The sequence below is a fragment of the Ovis aries genome, chromosome 13, assembly GCF_016772045.2.
Source record: "Ovis aries strain OAR_USU_Benz2616 breed Rambouillet chromosome 13, ARS-UI_Ramb_v3.0, whole genome shotgun sequence".
In the NCBI taxonomy this organism is placed as follows: domain Eukaryota; kingdom Metazoa; phylum Chordata; class Mammalia; order Artiodactyla; family Bovidae; genus Ovis; species Ovis aries.
In genome coordinates this window covers 27,489,977-27,505,286 of record NC_056066.1, presented here as the reverse complement: position 1 = coordinate 27,505,286, position 15,310 = coordinate 27,489,977, and the positions used below count along the sequence as shown (strand labels likewise).

Sequence of the window (15,310 nt, the reverse complement as noted above, 5' to 3'; positions counted from 1 at the left end):
AGCAGTTGAGGATGGTATAAATCTTGTCAGTCAAAACCATCAAAGCAATCCTGACTGTAAAGCCTAATTTGTATTCTGTGAAGGCTCTGAAAGCATGAATTATCATTATATGTCAAAGAGCAGCCACCACAGTATGCAATATAGGAAGTGTAGTTTTTCCCACTTTCATTCATACCAGAAAGTAATCATCTCCAAAAGGTAAAGTGTAATAATTTCCTCATGGGATTTTGATTTTAAATAAACTCCCAAATTGAATTCCAAAGCAAGCTAACTATGCCATTTCCGGTCTTTACCATCTCAAGGCTTCTTGATAATGTCGGCATAGTTATCCATCCCTAGCATCCATCATCACAGCACCTCAGTGGCTCAAAAAGAAAGTACTGAAAGATTGAGAACTTCCTCTTGTCAGTTTCAACATAACTCCCAAATTTCCTTAAGCCGATCTCAATTAGAAGGGAGTTGTTCACCGTTAAGAAAGAAGAGGAAATAGAACCCCAGCTCCGAGGCATCAGCCCTGTCCTAATGCCCAGCATCTTCACTGCCATGCTCCCTAACAACATCAGCCATGGGCGGATGGAGGCAGGGATGGGGTGAGTGTATTGCTCTGCTGGCCTGATCCCCATGGGCGAGACCTCAGCACCCCTACTGCTCGCACAGCTCGTCATTCTTGTCCTTCCCATCTCAGCCATCTCTGAATTTAGGTGGTGGTGAGGGACAGAGTGGTCCCTGAGCTTCCCAAATATGTTATCACTCATTCTGGTCCTATGACTATTAACTGGCTAGCAGGTGTGCTCAGGACTGACTTCAAAAGTTCACAAGCCGAGAATCCTAGCTTTAAAAACCAAGAGGAAAGAAAACTCAGCACTTTCCCCTCATTTGTTTCTATAAAGAACAGATACACAGAGAAGCGTCCTGGCAAGCAATGCTTAGCCACTCAACGGATGCGTGATTTACGCCGCTGCCCAACTATTTGAGCTGATGATTCCTGAGCTTTTAAATTTAGTTTTACCCGAGGCTCTCAGTTCCTGATCTATGAAGTAAAGGAGTCACATTATTTCCAGGATGCCTTCCAAGCAGAATTTCATCTATGATCTTGAAAATTTTCTCTTTGCCAAAAAAGGGGGTACATAGTGAAACACCATTAGGTCAAAGTTTGTTATTAACCAGACCTTAGTATTTAGCAGGTATAATTCATCCCCTTGAAACACACCCAGCACAGGAAGTGAACGTTTCCACGTGCTGCACCACAAGCCAGAGGAAAGTGTTACACTTCTCACTAGTTGTGTTACAGATGAGCCCTACTGAGGGGTTCCTCCTGTGTGTGTGTGTGTGCTCACGCTCAGTCATGTCCAACTGTTAGGACCCCAAGGACTGTAGCCCACCAGGCTCCTCTGTCCATGGGTTGAGTGGGTTACCATTTCCTCCTCCAGGGGATCTTCCTGACCCAGGGATGGAAACCACGTCTCTGGCATCTCCTGTATTTCACGAGGGCTCCTTGAGAGCTTCCTTAGATAAACGTAAATTAAAATAAAATTTGTTTAATATAAGACACCACTAGAGGCACTTCCTCTTAGACACACACCACTGTAGCCAAAACCAAATTTAGAAAAAGAGACAAGGGATCTAGTTCTTTTCCTCTTGACTCTTCTCTGGCCTCTGATACTTTGAGAATTGCTGTGATTTCCCCAAGACTGTTCAACCTCCAAGTCCCACCAGTTTGGGGACAATGAAAGGGGCATCGTGGGATGTAGACTTACTCCCGACTGCCACGTAAGGTCTTGAGATGCTACCCTCTCCTGGGGGGGAAAAAAAAAGTGTGACTTGGCTAATTTTTCACCTGCTTCCAGTTCAGAAATTCTGTGGTTCAGTGCTGCTAAGTCGCTTCAGCCGTGTCCAACTCTGCCACCCCATGGACTGTGGCCCATCAGGCCCCTTTGGCCATGGCATTCTCCAGGCAAGAATACTGGAGTGAGTTGTCATTTCCTCCTCCAGGGGATCTTCCTGACCCAGGGATCAAACCCATGTCTCTCGGCAGGTGGGTTCTTTACCACTCACGCCACCTTCAGTAAATTTGTCCAAATTCTCATAATTAAATGGCTATCCAAAGTCTTCTTCATTACAACAACCACCTAGAAGTTCATGCCCTGTGGAAGGCTCAGCACCAAGGACAAAGTATTCCATGGTCGTTGAGGTCAGCTATGACTCTGCTGGGCCAGCTGACTGCCCTGCAGGCTCCTCCGTATGCAGTTCAGTATGATATTCTGATCTCATCAGTAAACACATTATTGTTTGCATGACTGCTTGACCTTAACTTTCTTTCTAATCTGAAGACTTCATATTTAGGTGTATTTGTTGATACACTTAAGCTCAGTCTTGTTAAATCAAACCCAAAATGAACTCCAGGACTCAGTGTCTTTCAAGATTGATGACTATTTACTGAAGAATTCTTCCTTCAGTTTTTTTGAGTTGAGTCACAGACCTGAGAAAAAGAGTTTCTCTGATGCATTCTTCCACCAACCACGCACTTACACTGCCTGTCATGTGCCAGCCACAAACAAGAGAGCTGCGATCTCTGCGCTTGTTGAGTTGATAGTCCAGACGATCACTAGATGGTATGATTTAAAAACCACTGGTTAACCAACTCAGGGAGGCCCTTCCTGAGAAGGTCACACTTCAGCTGAGACCTGCAGGATGATGGATTCTCACCTTCACCTGTTATTTCTAGCAGGCAAATCACCCAGACTTCTCTTGGGTCTCTTTTATTTATATTTTGGCCTTGCTGCATAGCGTGCAGGATCTTAGTTCCCCGACCAGGGCTCGAACTCATGTCCCCTGTGGTGGAAGCTCAAAGTCTTAATCACTGAACCACCAGAGAAGTCCCTGCTGGCTCTCTTTTACAGAAAGCTGCTGATGCTCATTCCAAGAAAAAGTGTGTGTAAGGCATGATCTTGAGACCCATCAGCACTGGTAGATCCACGACCTCATCCTAGGAGACGTTGTCTGATATGTTCATAGACTGATCTACAAACAGCATTTGTCCGAATTAGCAGTAAGTAGTCTTGAGGTCAAAAGTGGAAATAATACATTGCTCTTCATCTTGAGTGTGTTGGAGATATTTTCCAAGATTCCTTTTCTCTCCGTCTTACCACCAAGATCAAAAACAGATGTTAGACTTACTTCATACCCCAGCCTTGCTCCTTAATTTTTTAAGAATCACAGTCTTCCTCCACCAGACTCTCTTGCTCTTTCTCCCTCCTGTTCCAGAGTATCATGAAGTTGGTGTGAATCTTCCCTGTTCTACGTGTTTTTCCATCTTTACTGCTCATGTATCCATTCATCACATTTACTATTTTGCAAATCTGTGAGTGTACATACATGGCCTCATGTGGTACTTTTTTTGCAAGTTTGTGTCCTTTTTTCTCAAGTTGATCCATATCAGTCCATTATAAATCTAGTTTATTCCTTTTAACTGCTCACCCCTGTATAAATAAAGCACTTTCTTTCCCGTCTTCTGTTAAGAGACAGTTATGTTGGTCCTCCTTGCTCTTATTCTCTGTGGAAGGCGATGTGCAGCAGGCAGTGGAACCAAGTCTCAGGGTAGAAGTGTTGTCATCACCATGAAGATTTGTCCAACAGCTCTGTAATGCCAACAGTATCGTTTAGACATCCGCCAGCAATGGATCCAAAATCCCATTTTTCCTTATTTTCACTGACATCTGGTGTTAACAGATTTGACTTTTGTCAGTCTGATGGGTCTCAAGTAGCACCTCAGGGGTGGGTTCCCTGATAAGTAATGAGGTTGAGCATCATTTCATATTTATTACTATTTGGTTATTTGCCTGTGAACATCCATTCTTTTCCTGTGTTTCGCATCAGGTTGCTGGTTCCATATTGACTTACATGAATTCTTTACTCTGTTTTCAGGTGTTAAAAATATTTTTTTCTTATTTTCCAGCTTGTAGAAACTTCTGACCTTTATCATACCAGAGTTTAGAATTAGCAGTCAGATGGATTACTTTATGCCTAGTGCATTTCTTGTGCCCTTTTTAAGAAGTCCTCCTTGCCCTGATTATGTAATGATATTCTTCCCCCCCCCCCAACAAAGTTTTCAAGTTTTCTCTTTCATATTCAAGTCTTTTATCCATCTGGAATTTACCTTTGCTATAAAATTTGAGGGAGGGATTGAATGCCTTTTTTTCCTGTGGGTCGTCAGTTGTTTAACACCATCCTTTTTTTTTCTTTTAATGTGAATTGTAATCCAGCTCTGTGATAGACGAATCGCCCCTTTTCCATGTCTACCTTTGGTCTTCTATCTGCCTCTGAGCCAGTGCCACTCAGTCTCCATCAGTCTGGCATTGCTGTAATTCTTACCATCCCACAGGTCCTGTCCGCTTTCCCCCCCCTCCCCCTTCCTGTTCTTCCCCCCCACCTTCTGTTTCTTCTGCCTCAGGTGCAGCCTTAGGCCATTCTTTGAATGCGGAAACACAATGTGGCATTGTCTTTCCATCTTTGTTGTGCTTATGTCTTATTCATCCTTGCTATACACCCAAGCTGCCTGAGGCTGTGTCCCTTACCAAGGGCACCTGGGGCCCCTTGCTCTGGAGGGGGAGGCATGATCCCACAGACCTGGGGAGGGGTCTCCCACCCAATGGCTGCCATCCTTCTGTGTCGTGTGGGTAAAGTACCACCAGCGTTCACAGCTGTCATACATAAGCGTTACCTCAGTCAGCTATAGATTTGTTCTATGGACAGACAATTCAACCATTGTTCTTTTCCAGAATCTGTGTTCTCATTGTTGTTCAATCGCTAAGTCGTGTCCAACTCTTTGCAACCCTATGGACTGCAGCACACCAGGCTTCCCTGTCCTTCACTATTTCCCAGAGCTTGCTGAAACTCATGTCCATTGATTCAGTGGTACCATCCAACCATGTCATCCTCTATCACCCCCTTCTCCTCCTGCCCTCAATCTTTCCAAGCATTAGGATCTTTTCCAATGAGTTGGCTCTTCACATCAGATGGCCAAAGTACTGGAGCTTCAGCTTTAGCATCAGTCCTTCCAATGACTATTCAGGATTGTTTTCCTTTAGGATTGACTGGTTTGATCTCCTTGCTGTCCAAGAGACTCTCAAGAGTCTTCTCCAGCTCCACAGTTTGAAAGCGTCAGTTCTTCGGTGCTCAGCCTTCTTTATGGTCCAACTCTCACATTCAAACATGACTACTGGAAAAACCATAGCTTTGACTAGATGGACCTTTGTCAGCAAAGAGATGTCTCTCCTTTTTAATACGTTGTCTAGGTTTGTCACAGCTTTTCTTCCAAGGAACAAGTGTCTTTTAATTTCATGACTGCCTTAAAAATTAAATAACTTATATGGAAAATAATCCCTATTAGCTGTGCCACCTTGCACCACTTATTTAACCTGCCTGAGCTTTCAGCTTGTCATCACAAAAGAAATAGGATCACAATACCTGTGCCACCAGGCTCCTGCCAAGCTTAAATGAGATAGACTGTGCTCAGCACATAGGGAGTTTCAAATCATAGCTTGGAAAGAGGCAAAGGAAAGAGGGAATCGTTGATTGTGGGCTGGGGTGCTGGCTGTCTTATACTCACTTGGGTGGGTGGATGTAGGTGCAAGCAGCCTGCAGGGAAACCTAGTCGGCTTCTCCACCTCTCCTCTGGGGTTGGTCCCAAGCTTCCTCCCCACTTGCACATCCCCAGGACCCTGCTGTGGACAGTTGTCTTTCTCACCCTTAGTCCCCAGCCCCTCACAAGGTCCAAGTGTTTGGCAGATCTAAGGAAGACTCCACTTTCAGTTCTGTTTGATATAAACCTTGATTTCTGCTCGTTTTTCTCATAAGAAGTTTATACCAAGTCTGCCAATCAGAAGTAGGCTCTCAGGGCTGCCTTGAGTTATTCAAGCCTTCCCCTGCTTCTTACATTGTCTGTGTGATGCAGGGGCTTGCTTTCAACATCTGTACAGTGCCCTGCTTTTCCCAGAGCAGAGAGCCAGAAAACCCCACGTGGAGAGCCTTCTAGAACAAGGGTCCCCAACCTCTGGGATCTAATGCCTGATGATCTGAGCTGATGTAATAATAGAAAGAACATGCCCCCAAATGTAAAGTACTTGAATCATCCCAAAGCCGTCCCCCCACCCCCCGCCGGGTCCATGGAAAAATTGTCTTCCAAGAAACCAGTCCCTGGTGCCAAGAAGGTTGGGGACCACTGCTCTAGAAACCATCACTGAACAGACAGCTGTTTGGGGAACATGGCTGATCCGACCTGTTCTCCTGCCACATCCAGACACACGCCACACCACTGTGTTCACTGATGATGACATCAGATGCCAGGTTCCCAGGGAAGGATCCACTCAGCCACCACTAGCTTATTGATTATTGATGCCCAATTAAAGGGCAGGGTTTGAATGCATGCAGGCATCTGAGAAAAGTCCTTATTTGTCTACAGATGAAACTGAACTGTTGTCATTTCCCTGGCAACTTCACGCATCTTTGTGCCTTGGGAGCTCAGATGATGTCAAGCAGAGTGGATGCTTCCACAGTTGTATTCAGTTTAATGGTTGGCCTTAATCCACTTGTTCAGATGATTTGGACTTGTGTAAAATCATCCCTCGCTTCCTCTTAATATATTAAACTAGGAGAGAAGGGAAATTTCTTCCAGGACCTATCGCATTCTAAGGATAAACGCAAATTGTTCTCCTCTGATTCTTAATGGCCCACTATTAACATAGTAGGAAGCCCAACGCATTACTGCAATACCTCTTTTCACATCATTACTCCTAATGAAACTGTTAGCAGGGTAATAGCTTGACCTTTAGCTATGGATTCAGATAGCAAAAATATGTCCTGCTTACCCAGTACCTATCCACATAGCATATGGGATGTTTTCAGATCAATCCAACCACAAACCTTTGGCCCCTTTCTCAGGCCTCATCTACCCATGTCACAAGGAATACGATTTCGTCCTCTGTAGGTAGATTCTAGTTAAAAGTTTCTTTTAAGTTTGAATGTAAGCCAGAAACGAGAATGTCAGTAATATGTTCAGTGGAAATAATTGTTTATAGATGTATTTTTTTCCTAATACTTTGCCTTCAAAGGTCTCAGATGCAGACCCAGGAGGCAGAGAGTTCCCTGGTCTCTTGTGATTGAAAGCAGATAAGCTTTTGCTGAAAGGAGAAAAAAATAGCCAGCAATTGTTGCCTTTTGAACATGCAGCAGAATTCTTGAGCTCAGGATGAGATTAGAAAGATCCCCTTGGATGCCACCCACATGTTAGGGGACCTTCCCTCTACTCCTGAACGTGCATCTGCTAAGAATCACTTCGATGTCAGCATAATCCAAATCTATTTGGTTTATTTCAAATCTTTACTTCCTAATCTGGGCTAATTTGGATGCATGCATTTCCCAGTCTAGGAAGAGAGGGGTTGCTATGGAAATTAATTACATAAATAATATTATGAGGAAGGAGGGAGAAGTTTACCTGTAAGATGGTACACTCAATCATTTTGTGGTACAATTTTCTTATAAACTAATAGGGTGCCAAATACAGGTACTTTTTTATAGTCATTCAAACAGAATTTCAAGAACCTTCCTGCAACTCTGATTAAGAAGTGTCACAATAAGAAATGTCACTGTGGGTATTTGACTATAATAAAACCTGTTACTTTAAATATATGCCATTAAGACTTTCTATTAATTCAGATAGGCCTTGCTCCTCCAATTGGCGTAAATGTCTGAGCTGTTGTATTTACTTCCATCAGAAACAAAAGCAGAAAGTACGTTTGTTTATTCTTCAGATGTTTATGGGGCTCTTAGTTGGGGGCACTGCAGTAGGTGCTTTTAGGGAGACAAGACACAGGCCCCTGCAGTTGTCTACAATCTGGTAGAGGAGACTCACAGGCAGCCCCACCCCCAGGATGTTGTCCCCTCTGCCTCTCTCCCGGGTGGAGGCTGCTTACTTGCATGGCCCATGTGCCCTGTGGTGGGCAGCCTGTCCATGTTTTCCCTGGACCTTAATTCTGCCTCCTCCTCCTCTCAGTTGGGAGTTAGGATACAGCCTTTCCATCAGCACCACTCCACATCGTCCTCTCTCCCCCAGGTCCTGCTGGCATCTGGGAAAACCTCACCATCCACGTGACTTCCTAGAGCTAGAGTGTCCCGACCTCGTCCGCACTGGCTCTCAGCCTCTGCTTCAGCCCTACACCACTAACCGCATATCCTGCTGCCCTTTCTCCCTGGCACTTCCTTGCCAACCCCACTGAGATTTCCATTCCCTGGTCTCTTAGATCGTCCTATGTCTGAACCATTTTCTGGCTTCACTTGCTTCCTAGATTTGGGTGGAAAGGAAAACGGCTGAAGGAAGCAGTAATTCATTCCGGGGAGGGGAGTGGGCATCTTCACCAACATCTCCAGTGCTGTCCTTTATATCCTGTACCTTTGCCAAAGCCAGCCAGCAAATGCCTAACCCTAGACCAGCCCTCCCATCGCTATCTCCACTCTGGACAAGGAATTGCTAGGTGCCCTGGAGAAAACGCCTGCCCTGCAGTTGCCGCCACAAGCATGCGGCCCTCCTGCTCAGCACCCTGCATCCTCACTGCCTTACAATTCCAGATGTTCCCGCACTCTCCAGGTTCAGTGAGGCATCAGGGGCAGTGATGACCACCTCTCGCCACTTCTAAGTCCATCCCTGTCTTCCCCTTCTCTGGGTTCAGAGGAGGAAGTTTTCCTCCTGATTCTGGTTGAGGGTCACCCCTCTCTCTCCAGAATCCCAACCCCCAGTTCCTCTGGTGTATGGTCCCTCTGATTGTTCCTTCCTTCTCTCTGGATCCTACCCCCTCCAACAGTGCTGCCTGCCTTCCCCCACCCCAGCCTTCCTCCTCCTCTTCTTCCCTACTCCCACAAACCTGGTGTTTGGAGAGTGCTATCTCTGGTCACCCTCCCCACGTCCCTGCTGGCTGCCAGGGACCCTCTCCACACCTTCCTGGCTCTTCTGCACTGGGGACTGTGGGTCTCTCCCCTTTAGTGTATTCACACACTCCCACCTGCACCAGACCATGCTTCCCAGCTGCTTCCTGGACTCTGTGCCTTAGCCTCCCTCAGACCCCAGGGGTTCCAGCTGTTCTGTGCTTGCCCAGCACTCTGTTGAAACCTCCCTGCCCACTGTGTTTTCTCTTGTCATTTTAACAACCACACACATTTGTGCCCCTGAAGTCTACGTCTTCGGCAGAGACCCCTTCCCTGAACTACAGGCATCTGTGTTGAAACAACTGCCAGCCATCCCCCGTGGGGGCTCCACAGATGCCCCAAACTCAGTGTGTCCCAAACCGTGCCTAATGCGTCTGGCCCATCCCCTCACAATCCCTCCTCCTGGATTTACAAGTCGTGTGAGTCTCCAGAAATGCCAGTTCCCCATCTGTTCCATCGTCCTTTCTGTCTTCACTAGCGCCACCCTGACTCTATGACTATGCACATTCCTCAAAGGCATCCGTGCTCCCCCGCCCAACCCCGACACATAGCTACCCGCCCCAGGCCACCCTGCATCTCTTCCTGCACAACTGGATTGTTGATGTTTGTACACTCCCTCCAACCCTACCCTGCTCCCGCATCCACGGATTTTGCACCTGCAGTTTCAACCAGCTGCCAATCGAAATATTTGGGAAAAAATTCCAGAAAGTTCCAAACAAAACAAACTTGCCAAGTGCAGGCATCTATTTACATAGTATTTGCATTGTATTAGGTAATCTAAATCATCCCTGAGATGATTTAAAGTATATGGGAAGGTATGCCTATAATACACATTGTACCTATGGGACTTAAGCATCCATGGATTTTGGTACCCATGGGGGTCCTGAAACCCATCCCCCACGGATTCTAGACTGTTTATGACTTTCTCCCCTTCTTTCACATTACTGTTTACTTAGGATAAATTTATCAACATAGGATTACCAATCCAGAGGAATAACAGTTTTATATCCCTTGTCATACACAGCCATCTTATTTCCCAAAAGGGTTTTGCCAGTTTATGCCAACAGTCAAACTTGCATGTGCCAGGTCGACACAATTTTATCAATATTAGTGTTATCTTAATCGCTTATCTAATTTAGTAGGTATAAAGTGTGTTTTGCAGCTTAGAGGCTTACATGTTACTTGAATGTCTTCCATATTGTTTTTGCTAAGTCTGCTTTGTCCATTTATCCATGGAGGCTTAAAGTTACACTTTTATTTGGGACGAGCTCTTCCTGTGGTGGTGGATTTAGTGCCACTAGCTCTGCCCATTCAAATGAAAATTTTATTTTTTATTCAATAGAAATTGTTTACAGTTAGTTGAATCTGACATTTTCCTCTGTCCTTTTCTTTTTAAAAGAAACCTTTGAAACATTAAAACCATCACTATTTTAAACACCGAAGAGGCAGTGTGCCGTGACCGCGTGGCAGGCCTTGGCCTTGAGGGGAGCAGGCTGAACAGTGCTCGGGAACGCAGCGCGAAGCAGAAGTGCCAGCCCCGGCACCGCCGCACACTGTGCGGCTTCGCTCAGATAATTGTCCTGCTCCCTTGTGTCCTGGCACACAACTCCCAGAGCTTCCTTTGTGCTTTTAGGGAGCTCTTCTCTAGGAGCTGCTAGCTCAGGATGCAAGAAGTTGACTCAAAGTAGGATTGGGGCTTTCACTATGACCCAACTGCATTGCTCCACTGAGCGCTGATCCAGTTAGCGGGAATCACCATGAGAACATCATCTCTCTGTGTAATTTTCCATTTGATTTTTTTTTAAGATATTTTTTTGGTGTGGGCCGTTTCTAAAGTCTTTATTGAAGCTGTTACAATATTGCTTCTGTTTTGTGTTTGGGTTTTTTGGTCTCGAGGCGTGTGGGGTCTTAGCTCCCTGACCAGGGATTGAACCCGCACTTCCTGCATTGGAAGTCTTAACCACTGAACCGCCAGGGAAGTCCCCTCCATTTGATTTTGAGTTAACAGAAAAGTGAAATACATTAATACACTTGCAGAATTCTGTCATGGGGCCAAGGTACCCCCTAGGAAGCATTTTCTCTGTCCATAAGACACATACACATGGACATGGAGCAATCAGAAAAAGCAGTTTCAGTAGAAGCACAGGATATGGTGTGCAGGATGGGCCCCGCCAAGCTCCATCTTCACCAAAAGAATGTCATATGGATTTGGACGATAGCCACTGCAGAAGTGACATCTTTTAGAAATATACTCTTCCCCACCCCCCTTCTTGGGGTTATGTTCCTATTTCAAATATGCATTCTCTTTTTTCAAATGTTTAACAATATTTCACATTTTCTTTCAGTCTTCACAGAAAAATATTGCACTGCTAATCACGTGGATAAACTTCCTGGCCCAAGAGACTGGGTTCAGATTCTGCAGGATCAAATCAAACTGGCGAGAAGAAGGTTAAAAAGAGGCTCAGGTATGAATAAGCTGCAAGAAGATTAATTGCAGAAGCCCTCAACTGAATTCTTAGATGTTGCAAAATACAGTTCTTTACTCTCAGATACTTCATTGTCTTTTGTCTTTTGAAGGAGAAGCTTTATATAATTTGCCTTGGTTTTGTATTTTAAAATCTTATTCAAATGATTTTGAAATTCATCCTAAGATTAAACAGTGAAAATTACATCAGGCCATTTATTTTAGCACAAATGAAAAAGATTGCTAATCTCATTGGTAGTTTTAAGTTTGAAACAAGGTCTCCCTTTTATGATCTGTTATGTTACCTATTGGTTTTTTATTTGGGTCTGCATGCCTATATAAAAAGTACTAGTTGTTTAAGGTTAAAAAGATGAAATAACAATAATCATCCTACCAGAAATACCATGTGAAGTAGAAAGGACTTTTTAAGTAAAATATTAACTTACCTTTTTTTTTTTTCAACCTGGGCTTGGCTATTCTGGGATAATTCTTCCAGGAAAAGTGAACAGCGGTTGCATTTGCCCATTTAGATTTGGGTATCTGCATTTGCAGTCTCCTCAAATTAGCAATGGGACAGTTTACCAGTGAAGAATCCCTTTGGAGTCATTTTTCTGCCATTGTGTAGTTATTATTAAAAAAAAAAATTCTAATCAAACCTCAGGACCCCTGGCCTTCTAAGAGCCTTCTGTGCTTCTGTGGCTGTGATGTGAGAGTTTGGCAGACAGATTTTATTTATTTTTATTGAAATATAGCTGATTTGCAATGTTGTGCCAGTCTCTGCTGTACAGAGTGACTCATCTAACTCATACATTCTTTTCTTATGCTCTTTTCCATTATTGTTTACCCCAGGATATTGAATATAGTTCCCCGTGCTGTACAGAAGGACCTTGTTGTGTATCCATTCTAAATATAATAATTTGCATCTACCAACCCCAAACTCCCAGTCCATCCCTCCCCCTCCCCCTTTCTCTCTGGCAACCAGAAGCTTGTTCTCTAAGTCTGTTCCTGTCTCGTGGGCGGGCTCGTTTGTGCCATATTTCAGATTCCACATATGAGTGACATCACGTGGCATCTCTCCCTCTGACTTACTTCATTTGGTATGATCATCTCTAGTTGCATCCATGTTGCTGCAAATGGCATTATTTCATTTTTTATGGCTGAGTGATATTCCATTGCATATATGTACTATATATTTTCCCATCATCTGGGGAGACAGATTTTAGATGCTAGAATGTCATACTTTGGGATTTAACAGAGATCTGGAGGTTCCATGAGAACAGCAGTACAAACTCAGGAGACTATCTGTAACACAGCCTCTTGGAATTCTCACCATGAGTAGAACTAACAGTGACCAAGCCTGCTGAGGAGCCCAGTTACCAGCCCCTGGAAGGAAAGCTCTGGGCCCAGGCTCAGAGTGCCCTTGACAGGACACAGAGCACTGAGGGACCGCGTGGTTTTTTGGTGTGAAAAACCTTATAGTCGGACTTCCCTGGTGGCACAGTGAATAAGAATCCACCTGCCAGTGGAGGGGACGCGAGTTCGGTCCCTGGTCCAGGAAGATTCCACATGCCACAGAGCAACTAAGCCTGTGCACCACAACTGTGAGTAAGAATCCACCTGCCAGTGGAGGGGACACAAGTTCAGTCCCTGGTCCAGGATGATTCCACATGCCACGGAGCAACTAAGCCTGTGCACCGCAACTACTGAAGTTCTTACACCTAGAGAACCACCACAGTGAGAAGCCCTCGCACCAAAACACCGAATAGCCCCTGCTGTCCACACTAGAGAAAGCCCATAAGCACAGCCAAAAATAAATAATAAATAAATAAATAAACCCCTACAGGTCTATAAAAGTAAGGCAATGGCACCCCACTCCAGTACTCTTGCCTGGAAAATCCCATGGATGGAGGAGCCTGGTGGGCTGCAGTCCATGGGGTTGCTAAGAGTTGGACACGACTGAGCGACTTCACTTTCACTTTTCACTTTCATGCATTGGAGAAGGAAATGGCAACCCACTCCAGTGTTCTTGCTTGGAGAATCCCAGGAGCAGGGGAGCCTGATGGGCTGCCGTCTATGGGGTCACACAGAGTCGGACACGACTGAAGCGACTTAGCAGCAGCACCAGCAGCAGCAGGACTCAACTCCTGGATGAGTTTTCTATTAAAAATTTTCCCTTCCTCCTTCTTTACCCTTCTGGCTTCTTTTTACACTTAACTGATTCTCTCTTTATAAAGAGCAGTGGATTACTAATTTAACTGGTAAACAAATGGATTATCGCTTTAGGTAACAAGTCACAGAGAAGTCAGTAGATCCAGTTCCCAGGACTTATGTCTGCTCTTCACCAGCTCTGGCCCTCAGACCAGTCACTAGGTCCTTCTTATCCTTGAGTCTCCATCACTAAGGGGTCGAGAAGCACAGCCAGTCTCAGCGCTGTCCTGAGGCTCCTGATGTGTGCTGTACAGGAATGTCTATCAATGAAGTTAGCGTACCTCTCAGAAGAGGTCTGTCTTTGGGCACAGCCGTGCTTGGCAGTGGGGGGGTCCCTGGGGCAGCCACAGTTGCATCCTGAGTCAGGAGACCCACCGGCCTGCTATGCCAGGGCAGCCGCTTTGCTCTTACGGTCCAGGCGTGATTATCAGTGATGCTCCTTTTGCTCTCAAAGGTTTTCAGGCTTGTACAGTAAGTCATGCCCTCAACCTCATCTTTGTCTCCGGTTTTCACTGCCTCCTGCATCCCCAAATCATCAGCAATAAACAGCACAGTGCAGTGCAGAGGACACACTGCCCTGCTAGCTCTGGTCTGCCATTTACAATCTCCTGGCAACCTAGACCAATGTCTCAACCTCTGAGCCTTGGGTTCTTCATTTATATAATGAGGCTGATGCCTTCCACGAGGTGTTTTCAGAGTTAAAATTAGATAAAGTATTGCCACTGATGGAGAGCAGATATATAATGCTCAAAAAATGCCCATGACCTTATTCTCCTTCCCTTTGCCAACTCAAAACAAAACAAAGTGACTCTTTTTTCCTTGCACATCTTAAAAGCACTTCCGTGTCTTTCTCCTGGCATCATTGGTCAGATTTCTTCCCAAAGGGTCTGTGTTCCCAGAGTTCACGTCCCCATCCCAGTTCACTTTATTTCTTACTGGAGGATAATCACTTTACAATGTTGTGTTAATTTCTGCAGACAACATCGTCGATCGGTTATATGTATATATATACATAGTCCCCTCCCTCCCATCCGACCCTGCTGGGTCATCACAGGTCACTGGCTAAGCTCCCCATGCTTAGAATCCACTGCATTTTGCCCTCTGACTTCACTCCTCTACGTTTGCCACGTTCGCATCGGATCATCAGATTTCACTTGTTTATATTAACAGTTGAACTTGACCTCCATAGTGATTTTTACCCTGTCTAGTCTCCTTCTTGACACGCTCTTCCCCCAGGTTCTGTGATTTCATTCTGGTTCTCTTCTAGATTCCCCCTCAGTGTCTGGGGTCTCCTTCCCTGGCTCTTTCACTTCTGCCTGTCTCCTCTGTTCTGCATCCTCCCTGGTGACGTGCACTGACCCATCGTCCCCAGCATTCGGCTCTAGGCTTGGCCATATCCTGAGACCTGAGTCTTCATTCCCTGTGCCTCTGCTAATGGGGTCTGTTCATGCCCCTCCCCAGATTAAATACATCTGACTTCCTATTGGCTCCCAAATAAAATCCCTGCTCAACACCCCTCTCAGCACGGCATGCATGGTTCTTCACCATCTAGCACCAGCCTCATCTCCTGCCATCAGCTTCTGCCCCTTAAGCCACATCAGCCCCCTCCCTGGTCTGAAATCGGCTGCCACCCCCACACCCACTTTCTCTCTGCCTGGGAAA

General features: G+C 45.3%; 1 protein-coding gene across 9 annotated transcripts in view; it reads left to right on the top strand.

Annotated features, from left to right (window-relative positions):
- Nucleotides 1-15,310, top strand: part of BEND7 (BEN domain containing 7) — an 85,864-nt gene that overhangs the window by 59,657 nt on the left and 10,897 nt on the right. For all 9 annotated transcript variants that reach the window (XM_060397370.1, XM_060397372.1, XM_042230559.2 and 6 more), the window contains one exon: nt 11,322-11,441. In XM_060397370.1, the coding sequence (XP_060253353.1) occupies nt 11,322-11,441 (120 nt within the window). The remainder of the gene's footprint in view (nt 1-11,321; nt 11,442-15,310) is intronic.